The 18,413-nt window shown below is 45.3% G+C and overlaps 1 protein-coding gene across 1 annotated transcript in view; it reads left to right on the top strand.

The window, feature by feature from the left end:
- LOC143180611 (irregular chiasm C-roughest protein) overlaps positions 1-18,413 on the top strand; it is a 132,738-nt gene that overhangs the window by 111,932 nt on the left and 2,393 nt on the right. Inside the window, exons 4-10 of the mRNA XM_076380468.1 lie at positions 11,048-11,248; positions 11,916-12,043; positions 14,097-14,248; positions 15,084-15,394; positions 16,189-16,429; positions 17,280-17,423; positions 18,062-18,309. Of these exons, the coding sequence (XP_076236583.1) occupies positions 11,048-11,248; positions 11,916-12,043; positions 14,097-14,248; positions 15,084-15,394; positions 16,189-16,429; positions 17,280-17,423; positions 18,062-18,309 (1,425 nt within the window). The remainder of the gene's footprint in view (positions 1-11,047; positions 11,249-11,915; positions 12,044-14,096; positions 14,249-15,083; positions 15,395-16,188; positions 16,430-17,279; positions 17,424-18,061; positions 18,310-18,413) is intronic.

The following is an 18,413-nucleotide window of genomic DNA, read 5'->3' as shown; positions in this document are numbered from 1 at the left end:
ATCGGTGGCTCGACAACCGCGGAAGAACGCCTTTCGGCCTAGATAAATAACGAGTCGCGGGGATTGTCGTCAACGCTGGGACCACCGGCGAAAAATTAATTAAATTTGTTTCACGGCCGTTCGGTCGCAAGCGAGCGCGAGCCTCCACCGACCCGCGGTTTTTAATTAAAATTACGCGAATCCCTTGATTAATGTCGCTGCGCGGGAACAGGGATTCGCGGAGGGCCTGATGAAAACCGCGCTCGAAACGTTCTGGCAAACATTTTTCCACTCCCAACCTCGGGTAATGTGATTGTCCAAAGTTTCTGTAACAACGTTACATTCAGGCGCTGTAACGCTAATCTGTGAATACACTCGCCACTCCGCGGTGAGGTGTGGAAATGGATAGAGAGGCTAGACGATTTTAGCATGGAACTAGGAAGGAACTGAAAATAGAAGAGTTAGTTGTTAGTTTCAATTCAAGTTGAGAAGAATTGATTGTTTCGAAATCAATCATTTCACCTGTAGTTTTAGTCAGTTTTAGTTTCAGTTTTAGAATAGAAAGAATTTTTGAAAATCTGGGGCATTTTACTATTTCAGTCATAAATTAAATATATGTATATTTTCGCGCAGACGATTGGGGGATGAGTCTGGAATTCAATTATCATCGGTCACTCTGGTATCGTTGGCTTGACCATTCGATCGAAACGACGTGGTTGGCTTGACCACGTCGAAAACGTGGAAATGATCGTTTCCTCCAAACGACTTCTGCACGACGATCTTTGTATGTATCTTGAATACTATCCCTATGCAAACGATTGCTGGAATTTCGGTGCTGATCAAGTGAACTAGTGCAAAGTAAGTTCATAGTCTATAGATCAAAGAAAGAGACTAAATATTTGCCTGACAAGTTTGTTGTACAACAAAGATGAAATCTGTATGCTGGCCACGTTATGTGTGTAGCTGGTACAGAATTTGAGTTCGAGAAGAAAATTAATGGAGTGAGTATGCAAACTCGTGAAGTTGAAAAATAGGTGCGAGAAAAGAATTCTGTGCCATAAAGAGAGAGTTCAAGGAACTGTCATTAAAATGAAGTAAAAAATCAAGTAAGACGCAAGTGATATGGAGTAGTTAGAAACTGTTATTCTAACTACGTAACATAACGAGAATTAAATATAATAACAGTGACAGTGGCACTTGTTCCAGCAAAAAGTTTTTCAATCACCCCTGATCACAGCCTCCGCTAGTGAAGATTAACGGTATCAGTAATCACTGCTTATCAACCCCAAGAAAAAACAGTTTATCAATGGTCCAGGCAGGGCAATTAGAGCAATCACGCAGCAAATAAAAGCTTCGGCTTCGAATCGCGATTCGTCAGACCGGTTTTCTCTTTCTCCCGCAGCGTTGCTCTTTTCGGAGTTATATTACGGTGCACTCCGGAAAGAAGAAAAGAGCATTGCAGGCAGTAAACAGTTAGTAAGATAGTTTCCCGAATGGACCATTGCGGTGGAACGGCCCGCAAATTGTGACCAGCGAACTTGTTTGCCACCACTCGAGTAGTTACTAGTTTATATAACGCAAGAGCCAGCCTCTTTAGCGAAAACAAAAAGGAGGCAAATAAAAGGGGAAGGCGAGGGAGCGTAATCGTTGAGCAGCGTTTCGATCCGTAATTCGTCGATTACGCGCGTTCCGTGGCCATACGATAGACGAATAATCGCGGAAAACCTCCGCAAAACTCTCGGCATTGTTCGACCGCTGAAAGCATCGTAGCGGAGCACAAACGCCTCTTCGATCGATCCGCGCGATAACGCGCGCGTGTGCGGCCTCGGTTTCCATTTTTTCCCCCCGAAAAATGTTTTCCATTTGTGTGCGCATCACGACCGAATTGTCTCGAGTTACAAAAACGATAGCGGAATGGAGGGGTGGATGGGTGGAGCGCGTCGCTGCCAAGGATGCTCGACTGGGTTATCAATAACGGCGGAACCTGCTGAACCGCGGACGGCAATTATCGTGTTCCGCTCGTCGGACGGAACGAGAGGAGCGGTTCTGCTCGTGAATCGTGGGAGTTATCAAACGTGCACGGATGGGGCAGGGACAGAGGAGAAAAACGACGGAAACCGTGGAAGGAATTCGCGTATTCGAGGTCGAACGATCGCGATTACAAATCACGGACGTCTTTTGCATCGATTACGGGGCGCACAGAGGCCGACTGATACGCATCTGCGAAACGACTTGCGTACCCACCGACTAACACTGCTCTCATGAATTATTTCACCGAGCTGGCGTAATAAGTTCTCCCTCGGATCTCCAGGAATTCGTGAGAGGGAGGGAGAGTAAGAGTAATTAGCGAAGAAGATGAACGTTCGGAGAAGACGAAAGAAGAGCGAGCTTCCTGCGCTGGAAATCGTCGCGGTAATTAAAACAACCGACGCATAATGGCGCGGGAAGCGATTGCCGTCCATCAGGGACGCTGTCCATTTTAAACGAGGGAAACCTCTCCGCGCCAAAGCGTCGGATTGACGGCACGATAACGATACGGATAATTGCGTTTCATTTAAATGAATATACAGGAGTGTGGCGCGGAACGCGTTTCCAGCGGCGTTATATTCACGCGTTCCGATGCATCGCATAAGCGATTTCCCTCGAAAATTCCCGCAGCTTTCTCGCCGACCAATCGGAAGCTCTCGACTTTTCATCGAGCCACGGCTTTATTCGCCGAAGCATTTCTGGACTGGTATCTCGCTCAGGATACATGATTTTCCCGCCGAAATGGCGTCGACTATTCAGGGCAAGACTGCAGCACGTAGAAAATAAAAGAGCTCCGCTAATGGGGAAACAAAGGGAGAAATGTGTCAATGGAAGGAGAAAATCAATGGGTTAAACTGAGGATCTCTAATCCCTTGATTACTGGGCCAATTTATGAGAAGGAGACCTAACCCGAATTCTCTTAGAAATTGAATCTTGGAAAAAGTTTCGTTTAAAAATACAAATAAAACAGAGCACGCTTGCGCTCATGATTATTAATTACTGAATATACGAATCCTTTGGAACTGCTCTTGCGTCAGTCGCCGCTATTATAATACACCTTATCCAACCTATTCCTTGCGATATTAATTTCTTTGAAACGTACCTGAAAGGAAGGTCTTTAAGAAGAGGTGCTCAACAGTGGATCTTAATTTCAGTTTGAAGCAGGTTGGAAGCTTAAACAGCTCAAATGGTTTTTCTCGTCGATCATCATTTTTTATCTACGTCAAATAATCCATTTACGGGAGTTTCGAGCAAATTCGCCCTTCGTAATTTATGTTACGATTTAACGAGCATCCTCCGTGTTTTTTCGAGTTGAACGACTAACGTGGACTCTTCGATAAACGTGTTTCATTACGCGGGGAGGTTGATGGCGGAGGAAGGCTCGCCGGGAGCGGATCGTTAGAAGTTCCACGATTTTTACCCCGCGTCACGCGATCCTCGACATTTTTTTTCACGTCGAACTCGTTGGGAAATTTATCCCCGACATGGTAAGGGAAACGTTTTGATTTTTTAAAGGTACCCTTTCCTAACTATTAAGTAGTTGCGTAGAGAAAGATGTATAAATGAACTAATTGAATTTTTAATATCAGAACCAAATATCCTTTCTGATCACTGCAATAGTCGATACGACTTTTCCATCCCCTCTCAAACTCGCCCTCGTTCCTTTCTCAAAGCCTTGCCTCCCTCCCTTTCGTTTCCTCATAACTCTGCTGTTCGAATAAATTTCTTTCATATTGTTACAGAAACTTATGCCGCAAAACATGGTGAAGTTTTCGCGAAACAAAATTTCAATATCGCTGTCGCGCACTTAATTCCATTACGGGAGTTCAAAGGGAACAATTTCACCGTTCAACTTCATGCAAACAGCGTAAATATAAGTAGCGAAAAAAGAAACGCTCTAGAGATTGCTGCATACATTCATAAGAGACAATGGCGATGAGGTTTTTATTAAAAGGGAATCCTCGTCGACCGAGGGTTGATAAAAATTAGGAACTATAGAGTGATACGGACGAAATGGGAAAGGGATTCATCCAACCTCTGGATAGGAGCCAATTGCAGCTGTAGAAATTAACGGCAATATTTGCCTGTCAGTGTTCGATCGGCCATATTATGCGTCACGCAGTATTGAGGATATTGTATTGGAATATTAGGAAGCCCACCTGGATGTATGAATTTCAAATGAACAGCCCACTGTGTTAGAATATTTCGACCACAGAGTTTGATAGCGGAGAAATGGATATGTTGGGGAACGAGATGCATATTTTTAACATGCATTCGCTTATATGAGGAATTTAATGGTAATTTTTAATATTTCTACGGCATTTTCTGCGTATCATGATTTCATGCCAAGAGGCAGTGAAGGAAAGAAACATTCTCGGGTCTCTTGAAGAAATAGTGAAAGTCATAACCACTTCGAGTCAACTTTCGTGACTTGCTCCAGCCGTCGTCCATTGCAATTAGTGGCTAACTATAACGTTAGCGAGTCATGGGATTTATTCCTGTAAATTTATTGCGACAAACCCTGTATGTACAATAATAGACCATCCAGTATCAACGCGCTTGGAAGTGCTGTAACTCGTTAGAAAGCTTTGGATTCAATCCAGCTCTGATGTTCATGGATACATTAGGGCGGTCATCCCTCTCATTAGAGCTAAATGTATATCAGCAATGGCAGCGCTTCGTGATTTTCAGCACAATTACTTTTGGTTGAGATCACAATATCATATTGATTGGTCTGGAGGAGTCTTTTCTTTCCTAGATACCAGACGATCCAAATATGAGTGATGAATAACTTTTTCCATACAGATATAGCTATACTGACAGACTATTTGTCTTCTACAGTAGCACGTCCAATTTTCTTAAAACATCATCCACTTTAAAAAACCCACAACCATCAGCTCTACATATTACAAAAATTCTAATACTTTTTCCTCTGAAGCAAATGACACTATCTCCAAACATTACCATAAAAGACAACGGAGACACCGCAGGCATTCAATTAAAGCGAAACACCTCCTGCAACGCCATATTAGCTGCATCGCCATTTACAGCTTATCAAGAAAACCGTACCATTTTTTCTCCCCCGCGTCGACGCTAGAACCGTAATGCATTTTTACAATAATCCAAGAAAATCTTTTTAGCAGCTGAGTGCTTCTCGAGCGACGAACAGAGTTCCGCGAGCTCCCGCGTGAGTTCAGCCACGGATACGTCGCGTTCCAACACTCGCGCCTCGCACATGTGTGGGAGCAGCGCGGGAACCGCGAGAAATCCGCGCGTCGTTACCGAAAGGGTTCTTACGCGGCTTTTACGCGACACGGTGAAAGGACTTTCTGGATTTACGGGGCGGAGGGGGCGCCTTTTCCATCCGCGGAGCAGAGAGAAGCGCGCGGCGCGGATGTCAAGTGCACACGACGTCGGTCGAGGTCTCGCGCTCGCGGCTGGGAACAGTTACACGCCCGCCGACGAAATACGGAGGACGGCAATTATAACGGTGTAACGCGTGTCGCTCGATGACTCGCGCTCGCGACCTGCCTCGGCCGCGGATAATTAATTTCATTAGGGTGACGAGTGGTCGTTTTTGTCGGCTAGAGGCCTCCTCGCCTTTGTCGTCTCCTAGCTTGATTCGTATCTAATGAAACCCGATGAGATTCATTCATCCTTGCCAGTCGGCGCGCGAACTTCCCGGCTACTTCTGTTATATTCACAGCTGCTTAATGAGGTAACACCGCGACTCGTTTGGCCGTGTACGCTCGCGTAAATACGGGGTCGCGTAAACGAGCGTTCTGCCCTGACGGGTGACGGAAAAGCCAGGGAAACGTGGAAATTTGACGGCTGGGGGAACCGTCTGGCAGCGTTCTGTGCTCCCATAAAATTCGAACAGGCTGGCAAGGCGTCCAGAGCTCGTCGAAAATCGAGCCAGCCACTCCGAAGGTTACAATCCGGCGACCGTTGAAGCAGAAAGCTTGCTCGTTAGTAAGGTGACGCGGAGCCAATTTGTTCGATCGAATTATTCGACGCGACGCAATTAAACGCAGGAGCGTCGGAAGAGAAAAGATCGTTCCCCTTTTAGCCGATGCTGGATCTCTTCTCGTTGGTAATTTAACAACGAGATGTACGGGATTTTGAGTAAACCAGGATGGTATTTATTAATAGGAGCATCGAACACGGCGTTGGCGATTGCCGCGAATTATTTAGAAGCGTCGAAACGTATCCCCGAATCGTGTTACAAATTATGGAGTAGTCGAGAGCATGTCTATAGTTAGATGAACTTGTGATTGATGCTGTGAGTATTCGCGAATTGATTAGAAGGGAAATTATGTAGTTTTGGAGAGAAAGAGTGGCACGTCGTAAAAAACGAAATAGAATTTCGTGATTTCGCTTAACAATTAGCGTTGAATTGCTGCAAGCTCATTGGAGTTTCAATACTGTGATCTATTTGGAAATTGGAGTTAATGTAAATTTTACTTATGGGAAAGGGAATATTTGTATGTACACTGACTTGCCGTCTGTTCGCAAATAAATAAAAAATGTATTTGATTTAACGTCACACTTATAGCTCTCGTATATCAATTTTACAGCGCATAGGCACGCCAAACAGAATATTTCCACTGTCCACAGAATTCCATTTAAAAAATATATCGGATTCCACGCGTGTATTCTATTTTCCCAATCAAATCCGTAAAAGGCATGGTGTACCTCGGTACAACCGTAAAATTCAATAAAAAATATCAGTTTTTAGTTACATGTTCTAGCGAACGTGTCGAAAAGTTTGAGCATTCTCTTAATCAAGCTTTATTACGCACATACATCCTAGTCGAGCTTTCGAGCGTCTGTCTCATTGATTTCACCCAAAAAAGCTGATGAATGTAACACAAAGCGACATTAATCGTTTAAATCATCTGTCCTTTCATAATACGAGAAAAAATTGTCAAGAAACTGGGCGAAATTGACAGTATTATCGTTGACCCAGTGCGAATATTCAGAGCGGGAGGAAAACGAAGTCGATCTTAACGGATCCCTCTCCCTCAATCTCTGTGTGCCGCGTCGCTCCTCTTCCCCGGTTCTTAATTAATTCCATAAAGGACTATAAAGCACCCTTTAACGAACCGGCGCGGAAACATTAAACGAGATTACCCGCTTACGTGGAATTATAAAAATATAAGAGCGTTAGGGGAAGCTACGCTGAAAATAAACGGCTGGAGCCAAGGTTACGGAGACACCGTTTTCACAAAAAGAGAGGGGTCGCGACGATCGACTGACGTTCAACGATATTTAGGTCGTAAAAAACCGCTCGATGGAAGGAAATCGGTGAACGCTGCTCGGACGTTCACGGTGCATTTATTTAGGGTGGGACAGCAAATCGATCGTACGACCAGCTCTTCGAGCTTTATGATCGCGATTATACACGTTCCCCTGGTACGACCGCGAGCTCTTCTCGTTACCAGCGACAGGTAAAATACGCGACGCAATTCAAATCGTACAACCAGAGTCCGCGGAACTTCTAATTAGAGCAGGGGAGATCGATTTCCCGCAAACGGCCACCGTGGAGGCAAACTAAACGAAGCTAGGTGTGTCTTGATGCGTGCATCGCAATTCGAAAGAGTTTCATGACACCGTAAATCTTCGATCGCGCTTTTCGCTGGGTTTGGTTGGATATTGCACCCCTGATACGTTGAATTGATGTCGTAAAGCGGCTTTGATTAAACATTTGAGAAATAGTCGGACGTTATTGTGAATCTGACAACGATGAAAAAATCAGACTATACAGAATTTTTACCACGCCCACAAGTTTATAAATGAGTTAGGTCAGAGTAAGTTGAAATTACAGGATTCGACACTTTTAATAATTCTATAAGACTTGTCTCGCTTTTTTAAAGGCCAATCAGAACACTTCGGTGGACTGTGAGTATCTTAAGACATAAAATTCTGTCTATTAAAATATTTTGCACGCATAAATGTGATAAGTGAAAAGAAACAAGAAAACTTGTCTCGCATATCTGGCAACGAATAGGTATGTTTCCACGTTGCCACACGTTGCATCCAAGTGATCATTCTTCCATTATTTCTCGCACTGGCCCGCGAAGTCGGGGATCCATCAGCGCGATTGCCACCCCCGCAGCCGCCGACGAAGCTGGAATTAAGTCGACGAGCGTTCCTCTCTGCTACGTAAGGGCGCGAAGAGAGTACGTATATTTTCTCGAGTCAAGATGCAAGAAAAGTTCCTTGCCAAGGGGTGGTCGCCCCCTCATCGAATATTCATCGGGCGAGGAAAAGAAATTTCAAAGACCGTCCATCCGGACCCGACGATCTGGCGTCGTTTCTTTTTCGCTTCTTCCCGCTTCTGTCCTTACCTTCGTTCCCTCTCAGCGCGTTCTCGCGCACCCTCAGCCGGTAATTGTGGACGCGTTTATTAAAATTACAACGCGGTCTGGCATGCGGGTCGCACAGCCAAGTATCGTAAATAGTGTGCTCGAGCGAAGCGAGTCGGAACCCGAAGTGATATGAGAGTGCAGAAGCACTGATACAGCATGCCTAATTATAGACGATACGATCGATTCACGTCGGTGCAGCCACGCCACTTTGCCTCGTCTACGTGAACGCTTGCACGCCTCTTGTTCTACCGTGTATGCGTGCGTTCAGGTCACCTAGCCGAATAACAGACGAGCTGTGGAACAGTGTGCGTCGATTCTCGTTCACCAGACGATATGGAAGCTCTTTCAGTGGCTGATTCCAGGACCAACACACACCTTTATTAGAGCACTAGACGATATATCCGTTTGTAGGGTTCATATGAGAATGTACTGCGCTGGATTCTCCTCGGATACCTTTTGAAAACAATTCATAGCTGTTGCTGAGGCTCTTTTAGAACATAAATCATTCTGATCGCGAGCCCTGTTAAGTATCAATCACGAGTTGAAAAGAATAGAGGTTGAACTTCCAAGAAATCATTCATAGGAGAACCTTCCCTTCGGCTTTGACAGACAAATGGGCCACTTAATCGTAACGAATTAATGTGGCTCGTTTCTTATGGAATGAATTGTCCTACAAGTGGAACTAGGTTACTTTAATGTATTTCTCATTGCGTCGTGCTTCCTCGGCAGCCACTGTTGAATTTTATATTCGTGGGTTGAACGAAATTAGCAGGATATGTAAGAATAATGTAAGTACGAAATTTTGCAACCGTTTTCGCAATATTTGCAGACACGTTTGTACCAGAGTAACCCCTAGCATCGATTACGAGTGAAACGAACCACTGAAAAGGGTGTCTCCAACCGGAAACCGTCAATAGAATTCACGAACCACATTGAACCCGTAATACGAGATGCCTAATTAGAATCGATTAGATCGATTTTCAAGAGAGATTGTTACAAGAGTATCCTAGCAAATCGGAGTCCTGTAACGTTTGAACAATGAGATAAACGTCGGTGTTAATGTATCCGAAACGAGGTCGACTCATGCAAAAGGATAAAGGGAACGCGCTATCTCTCGAGTGGCATCGGTTCAAACATGTAATGCGAGTCGACTTTGAATCAAACGATGGCAGGGTGAATTAATTTCGGGGAAAAATTTCAAAGTTCAGAAAGCTTACTGTGAACTTGTAACTATCGAGAATCTGCACTATCCCGGATCTGCTACTTACTGGAGCCTTTGGAACCTGATCACGAAGATCGATCATAGCCGAATTATTGAATAAAATATGACGGCGTCTGTTATAATGAAATAACTTTTGATATGCGCGTCCTGTGTTCACCTCCAGTCTTCTCTTGACTTCAGATGAGCTCTTCGCGACGTTCGATAAGACGGTCTCGAAATCTGATGGATCCTTCAGCAAGCCCGTTTCCTCTTATAACAATTGACAGTGAGGTGGGTGATAATTTTTTGTTCGATAAGGCATGTCAAACGAAGTAGAGCTCTGTTGATTTTAGAAAGATTGTCGTATCAAGCAGTAAGAATTTAAAAACAGAAACTCAATAGAAAAAAAATGTTACACGAACATCTTCTCACGCAATCCCTAATTCCTGTTGTATTCACTTCTTGTCTTCCTTCATCCAGCCCTTGAGAAGCATGGACTGAGAAGAGAGGAAGGAACCATGAGAGGGCTGAGGAATCAGAGTTGAGAACAGAGGAAAGAGAGTTGAAGAGAAAGGGCTGGGAAGAGAATTCAAGAAAGGGAGGAAGAGAGAGGGGAGAAAAAAAGAAGAAAGGAAAAAAGAGTGAGAAGAGAGAAAAGAAGAGAGAGGAGAAAGGGTTAAACAAAAAGAACTGAGGAGATAAGAGAAGGAAACGAGGAAAGAGAAGAAGGGCTCAGGTGAGAGGCTAGGGCCCTTTAAGGGATGGGTCAGAGGTCAAAGGATACTTCCCCTGTTGGAGTAGAAAGGTACAGGGGTCAGGATGCAGGGAAACCCTCATCCCTTAAGTGACCACCCTTGAGATGCTCACCCAAGGAACCCCAGAGGTATGGGGGAGATCCGTCCCCAGTGAAACCAGGGAAGGATCTGAGGACTTGGCGGTCGCGGGCTTGTATTTGTAGCATTCCGAGAGAACAAAATAATAACATCGATTCAATTGATTGGTTGATTGAATTCTCTAAATCAAGCTACCAGACAATAACGCGTGAAATTTTCATAGGTATATTCGATAATGTAGTCATTATCATAATAATTCTAGATAGATATGCTATCAGCAACAATTTTACTCATTGTTTAATGCAAATTATTTATAACTATTATTCTCCAATATCGACATTTATATTAATTCATCCAATTTTCAAATGAATTCTCATGCAAATGAATTTCACACTGTCCCAAATCCACTTCTTTGCTAAATGTTAATATTAAGACGTATGTACCAAAGCGAGCAGCATTCAGCTGGAGTTATACTTACAAGAGAACATTTCCATTTCAAGCTTCCTAGATATCCATGTAATTTAACTTACAACTAGAAATGTTCCACGCGCTAATAACTTTCCATTCACACAAGCTTCCCAAGACGAGCGCCTTCGAAACTTTCAGCTGCATAATAGTGCGTCACATCGTTTCAGATCACGTGGATCGACGGGCTGGGAAACGTGCTGCACAGAGGGATCAAAACGACGAAGGAGCCGTTCGACGACGGCCCCTTGTACACTGTGAAATCCGTCCTGAAGGTGATGCCGCGGAAGGACCACGACAACACGACGTTCACGTGCCAAAGTCAGAACGCGGCCGATCGCACGCCGCAGAACGCGAAGCTGCGCGTCGAGGTGAGTTCAGTCACGTATAAAACCGAGCCAAAGTATAATTCATATAAAGATCGTCCGAGCTACAAAGTATTTTTCTCGAGAAACCGTTTCTCGAACGAGGAATAAGATTAACGCGCGAACCCATCAGAATCAAGCGGTAACAAGGTGAAGAATAATCAACACCCATGTCCCAAAAACTGGTCCATCCCGTAATCGTGTCCGACAGAGGGCCACTTTCATGCCTTTCGCTTTCATCCCGCGGACAATGAAGCGGTGGGCTCTATTCCCCGTGACTGTACGGCTGGGAGAAACCGGTTACCCGTATGGGCCTGCTCGTGGTCCTTAAAACGGTGTTAATGATTCATAACGGTGTCGTAACTCGACGGAGGAGATTAGCGATCTGTCCAAGCTGTAGTCGAGCAACGACCGCCGTCCCCATCGTGGCTCATTCGCGGGCACATCGTTTACGGACTTGTCGCCGCGCGATATTAATTGCTGAGAAATTACGTCCGACGGAAAATAAAGTACGCGGGGTATTCCGGGAGTCACGCGAGCCAGCGCGTCCGCGATCGATCGCGACGACGCCAGGCTCGGCGATGATCATGAAAGTTTGAGCATCGGCTCGCGTGATGCCTCGAGCATCCCGTGTGCACCGCGCCCTATCGAACGCTCGCATCTCGGCTTTCAGGTTCGCTACGCGCCGAAAGTGTCTCTGAGAATCCGCTCGGGGCTGGACAAGAATGGCCGCATCGTCGAGGGGACTGAGCTCCGGTTCAAATGCCGTGCCGAGGCCAATCCACCGAACGTCGAGTACAGGTGAGTACTAGTATGCAAGTAACGCGAGTCCCATGGCTCCGGTTGCTTTTACCGCGGACACGCCGATAATCGATACAAGGACGTTCGATGAATCTAAGAAGGGACGTGATGGCAGAAATGGGTGAAGCGGGAAAGTGGTTAACGTGGGTAAAAATGGGTGATTGGGTGTGATGCCTTTTTGTTAACCCTTTTTTTCTTGCTACCAGAATATACTATCAGTTTTTATTGAGGAGAGGAAAAACGTAGCAGTGGCATTTCTAGTCTCTAGGGAAATTGTCTGCAATACCTAAACGTCAGAAAAACTGAGCAGTTTCTTAACAGAGCTTACACGGAAAAAATTGTCATAGAGATCTTGTAAAATTTTCTTAAGTAGATTTAAGCAGGGCAGACTTTTGTAGGATTTGTTGTGGTTCTTTGTAAAATTAACAAAGGTGACTTAGCTACAGTGAAAGCAGCTTTGTTAAATCTACAAAGTCGACTCTTACTAAATCTGTTGGTCTATTAGAGTGCTTTTATAAGTTCTCTGAGAGACTATAATAACTCGGCTTATAATTTTTTTCCGTGTATACTTGAAAGCCTCGAATAATAGCGATTAAGTACCAATACTCTATCTCAATTATGCATGTCACTCAAATTGTGAAAAATTTGACAATTTCTCCCTCGCACAATATCGGAAGTGACAACGGAAGCAATCCAGCGATTCGTCGTTGAAAAAGCTCCTAATCTTTCGATTCTATAGCTTTTCAAACAGAACTATCCATTTTACGCGACGAGCAAAATACGCTGTTAGCCAAAACCGGGACCATGCGGGAAAAGAGTTGGGCTCGCGTGGGACGTCTGGCTTCCCAAACCAGAGAACGCTTATTTCGCGTGTTTTCAACAGGCACAAAGGCGTTGTTTTATCGAGCAGCGTCTGGAACAGGCAGCACACACACGTGCCGAACAAAAGGAGAATTAGCAAGCAATCGGTTGCACCACGGAGCAGGCAAATAATTGATGCCTGTTACAAAGAACAGACAATGCAAAGTTTAGGACAATGTTAGCTAGTTGTGCGTTGCATTACACGGTCTTGTTGTGTCCTTCGATAGCCTCACGTTTGTTCACACGACTGTATAACAATCGTGTCGTTTGCGTTCAGTGGCCGATAAAAGGGAAATCGTAAAAGCGAAAGCAAACTGCCATGCGAAAAGCTGTGCTCTCGAAGAAAGCTTGCGAAATCCGTCAACTAAAAGAAGAACGATAAACAACTTAATTAAATGACTCAACTCGGACCGAAACATCGAACTTCGCGAACTTCGGTCAAATAGAAATCGTAAAAGTTGCTACACGTTGATATTCCTCTTTGGGGCGATGTCAAAGTTTACGGCCAAACTTTTCAACGCCTAATCTCGCGAAAATAATAAAATACGTATTAAGATTGATATTCAAGTACTGTTAGCGGCGCGACTTTGATGAAGAGTGGAAGAGTATACGGAAGAGATCTCAGGATCCTTTCCAAGATACACGACTACGCCAACTTTCGTTCTTGCACCATTCAGACTCCCTATTCGATAACGTATATGAGGGTGATTCGAGTGGTGAAAAGAGGCGCCTCTCTCGTTTATTGCCATCCGAAACGATCCTCGGCGCTCTCTTCATCGATTGTACCGCACGGCGTGCAAGATAAATCTTGTGACCTGCGCCCCGAGAACGGGAATAAACTATGATCTCGAGGAACTAATTCGCGAAAGGTTATCGTTTCCACATTCTTGGCCGTTTGTGGACCAGCTGGAAGCTCGTATCGATCGAACATCCAGGAAAGTGATATGTGAACGTTGCATATGTAGGAATACTGGGAAAATGGGACCGGAAAAGAATGGCATAGAAAAAGAGAGTGAGAGGCGTTGGAAAGAACATAATAGAAACGCGAGAATTTTAAAAAATGTATAATTATCCTCGAGGTTTTCACGCGAGAGCTGGTCGACCGTCTGCGGTGGCCCCTTTTTATGCGAGTGCCGCGCAAATTATCGTGCAATTACACGCTCACCAGCCTAACCTTCCCCTGTTTCCCCAGGTGGTTTATCAACGAGAAGAAGGTCATCGGGGACTACACCACGGAGATGATCATCCACAACGCTACCCGCGATTTTCACGACGCGATCGTAAAGTGCGAGGTCCATAACGACGTCGGCAAAAGCGAGGAAACTGAAACGTTGGATATAACGTGTAAGTATACGAGGACTGAGTATTGGTATATAATGTATTTCTGATCCAGTATAATTAATTGACCCTTTGATTGCCACATTACTGTAAATTATAATTACTAGCAGATGTTGAAAATTTGACAACTCGAACTACTAGGACGTACTGATGAATTTCTGGCAAATATGTGGCTATTGGAGTGGTAGTCTGGGACCAATTCAAATTTCCCGCATCCGTTTTTCCATTAAATTAAATTCTACATTCTCCGTATTTATCTGCATGGGGCAGGAAATGCAGAAAATTAAATTAAACATAGTTATTCCGAATAATATTAAAGTCCTCCTAAGAGTAGATACCAGGTATTTCCGCGGCGGGCAAAGTAGAGGAGTTTTATGAGGTCGCGCCGAACCTACGCATTATTATTCGCTGACTGCATTCTTTCCCTACATCCTCGCTGACTGGTCCAGGAGGCGGACGTTCCTATAATATAATTTCGTCGCGTTATTTAGCGGGGATCCAGTTTGCGAGGGTTTCGCGCGCAGCGGGGCATCAGCAAAATTCCGACTCACGCTTGTCAAAAGCGAACCGAGAGGATAAATTGGAGTTCTTAGGGGAGCGTTTGTCGGCGTATTTTTCAAGCGTGGCTCACGGTCGATTTATGGTCCCCCTTTTCCGGGGGCAAAAGTGGCGAACGTGATCCCGCGGCAACGTGGCAGAAAATAGGGCAGGCTGAAGCGTTTCCGAGACGCTTCCAGTCCCACGATTCCTTTTTTTCCCTCCCTTATCCGCTCTCTTTCCCTCTCGCCCTCTGTCGTATCAATCTCGAGGGATTGTCGGAGGTCAAAATTGAATTCCGCAGACGGGCCGCAGTTTCGACACCCGCCAGTCTCCGTGGAGACGCAATACGGCGCGACAGAGATCTTGCAATGCGACGTCGATGGGAACCCGACGCCCGAGATACGCTGGTACCACGAGGACTCGGAGCGACAGGTCGCCACTACGCCGAACATAAGCGTCGTGGTGAATCACGAGACGGCTGGACGGTACTTCTGCAAGGCTTACGTGCCTGGTTTCCCAGAGTTGACCGGCTACGCCAACATCTACATCCGAGCGCCGCCGAGCATCGTGTCGCAGAGGGTCCAGTACGTGCCCGATGAAGGAGTCGTCAAGGTACTTAAACAGGATTTTTTTATTTGTTGAAAGCCTTAGGCTGCGGTTACACTCGATGCGTTGTCTGACGACTGTGTCTGAACTTGTCTCGCTGATACGATAAATAATTCGGACATATTCGTCAGAACACGCGTTCACTGTAACCGCAGCCTTAAGCGAACCTATAAGGTATAAAATTAAATGACACCAAATAGAATTCAGTGATCAACGTAACGATATTTTTATAGATCCTTAAATACTGATGCTCTGACATTTCGCGCATTTCGAGACGATTTCGAAGTTCGATCGAACGTTCATTTTCCAATTCAGTTTCCGATATTCCGTGAACCCTACGAGCATAGCACGGGGCCAATTCATACTCCCATAATTTCCCCCAGCGGGATTCGCCACGAGGCATTTATGGAAAATACGCGAAAACTGCGGCGCGCGGGACCGACAGCTGCATCGTCTCGAAATCCACGGGCCGCGTAACGAATGGTTCGACGTAGAACGTGGCCCAGTGGATATATTTCTGTCTATATTGCAATCTAGGTCAGTTCGGCAATGGAGCATCCGTAGACACGGATAGAGTGGGCATCGACGAGCCGCGATCTCGCGTTCCTTTTTTCTCCCCTGTTTCTCTCTGTGCCCCTTGTTTTCCTATCTTCCCCTCGCTTTTTTGTCCGTCGATGAACGCCAACAGCGATTTAAAAAGAGGGCACAGAGTGTGTACATCGGGTCGGTGTGTACTTCGACACGCGAAGGGGGCAACCAGAGGCCTTTTTTCATTCGACTGTTCCTCCTCGATTTCGCAGGTGAAGTGTACCGCGATATCTGTGCCAAAAGCGGACTCGGTGGTATGGAGCTTCGCCGGTCGCGAGCTCAATTTCTCGTCGAACAATACGGCTTTCTACGTTCAGGAGGAATACACCGCCGAGAGGGTCGTCAGCACTGTCACGCTACTCGATCCCATATCCACGTACTTCGGGGATTACAACTGCACGGTCACGAATAGCTTCGGCACGGATTCCGTCATAATCAAGCTGACGGCACACAGTAAGTTCATATCCATTATGAACGACCTTTTCCACTGTATTTCGCCCCTCGCCCCGCGACGTCGCGGTTTTTCCGCGTGTGGTAGCTGCTATCGCACTCGAAATTGTCGGGCTCTTCGCCCGGAAGCGCTCGGAGCGACGAAGAAACCATCAGACGCGAATCAACGTCAAGGTTTCCAAAAAAGCTTTCGCCAATACGGTTGTCACTGCACTTCGATATCGTTCGCTGCTTGTGACGTTTGTATCTTTGACGGGGAAATGAAAACGTAACAGTGGAATCCAGACGGCGGAAGCCATCGCACTGATACTGTATTCTTTTGTAAAGTCGATTCAGTGTTTGAGCCGTTTCATTGGTTAATTGCGAAGCGGATTTGTCGTGCGCGATTTTTAATACAGAATAATAGGATAATTCTTCGCTGTTTTGAAAGGTTTGCCGAGAATTATTAGAGTTAAATGGCTTGCCAACACCGCCTGGGGTAATTGAAAATTGTTTTAATAGGCAAAGTGTATACCCAAAGTGTTCGACCAATCCTTTCAAAGCAGCCTGCGATTCAACGGCTGATTCCATAAAGTTTCATCGGCCGATGGGCGCGCAACGTCGTAAATTCTATGGGATTCAATTAACCGATACGCGAGCGTGGTCCACGCGCATTTTGCGTGCACTTCGTAAAATTTAACCCGCCTCGTTAAACAGTCGCTCGCACTCGCGTTCTCGAATTTTATTTTCCCCGTGGCAACGTTTATTTTGGAAATACAGGGAAAAGAAAGACGGCGAAAAAATAATGACATTTCACTCGTCGAGCTAAATACTCGAGATTTTAACCAGTCGTGACGCTTAGCGTTGATTCCAGTCGATTGGCAACTGATCCTCATCATCGGCGGATTGGTCGTCTGCGTGATCCTGATTGGCGTGATCATTATACTAATTCTACAGTGTCGCGACCGCATCAAGCAGCCGCGGCCGAGGACAGCCCAGACCCAGGAGACTGATATGCGTGAGTGGAATATCATGTTCGAATGAATTATAATGCCATTAGGCAAGCAGCGCTTTTCCACCGTGCTTTTTTTCCCTTACTGCTCGCTCGTGACTCGTAATTTCGTAATTCCACCCGTGGTAACGTTCCTTCCGTACAAGAGACATGAGCGTTATCGTTCGGTATCTATCGTTAACGATGCGGAAAAACGTTCCACGGATGAAGGATAGGTTATTGAATGCAAACGAGCCCTGATACATTGTGTTTAATCCTCGAATGGTAGGGCGTAGTCGACGTGACCCACGTTGTTATTTCAATGAATTGTATCTGACTGGTTGTGCCAATTGAATTTATTATTTATTAGCAATTTGTACGTTCACCGGGCTGTTTGCAGTTTCATGGTTTGTGAATCTAACGCTGGTACAAGCGCAGTTACCTATCTCAGTAGGTAAAATCTGTATATTGTTATACTTTTTTTTTTTTTAACTGGCCCCATTCTTCCGGTTGTTCAATATTTCAGTTTGATATACTATCAAACTGAACCATAACACTCTACTGAGTGTTATGGTTTGATCCGAGACTAGAGACGCAAGCTGCATTTTTTTATCGGCAAAGGAATATCATCTTAACTCGAGATGGTATTTTTTATCGGCCGACAGAAGAAACAGACTCGAACGCGGATCGATATCGAGAAAGTGACAGAAGCAGCAACCTCTCGGATGTCAAAGCGGATATACGAGCGGGATCGAGTGTCAGCAACGCGGAAAGTGTGACAGCACTTGACAGCGAGGGCGAAGGAAGCACGAGGGGTGTCAATGCTTTGGCACTGGCTGGTCCCGTCCCGAATCCTTTGGGCTATCGTTACAGCGCCGATTACACGGAACCCTCGTTCCCACCGAAAAATAACGTAAGTATATTTCAACATTGACACTTATCATATAAGCTTCAAGTGACATACCCACAACATCTTCCTATATTACCCTTAAAAACGTGAACTATCATTTTTTCAGA

This window comes from Calliopsis andreniformis, chromosome 6, assembly GCF_051401765.1.
Source record: "Calliopsis andreniformis isolate RMS-2024a chromosome 6, iyCalAndr_principal, whole genome shotgun sequence".
Classification (NCBI taxonomy): Eukaryota; Metazoa; Arthropoda; class Insecta; order Hymenoptera; family Andrenidae; genus Calliopsis; species Calliopsis andreniformis.
The sequence above is the reverse complement of the archived record's forward strand: the minus strand, read 5'-3'. Positions and strand labels throughout refer to the sequence as shown.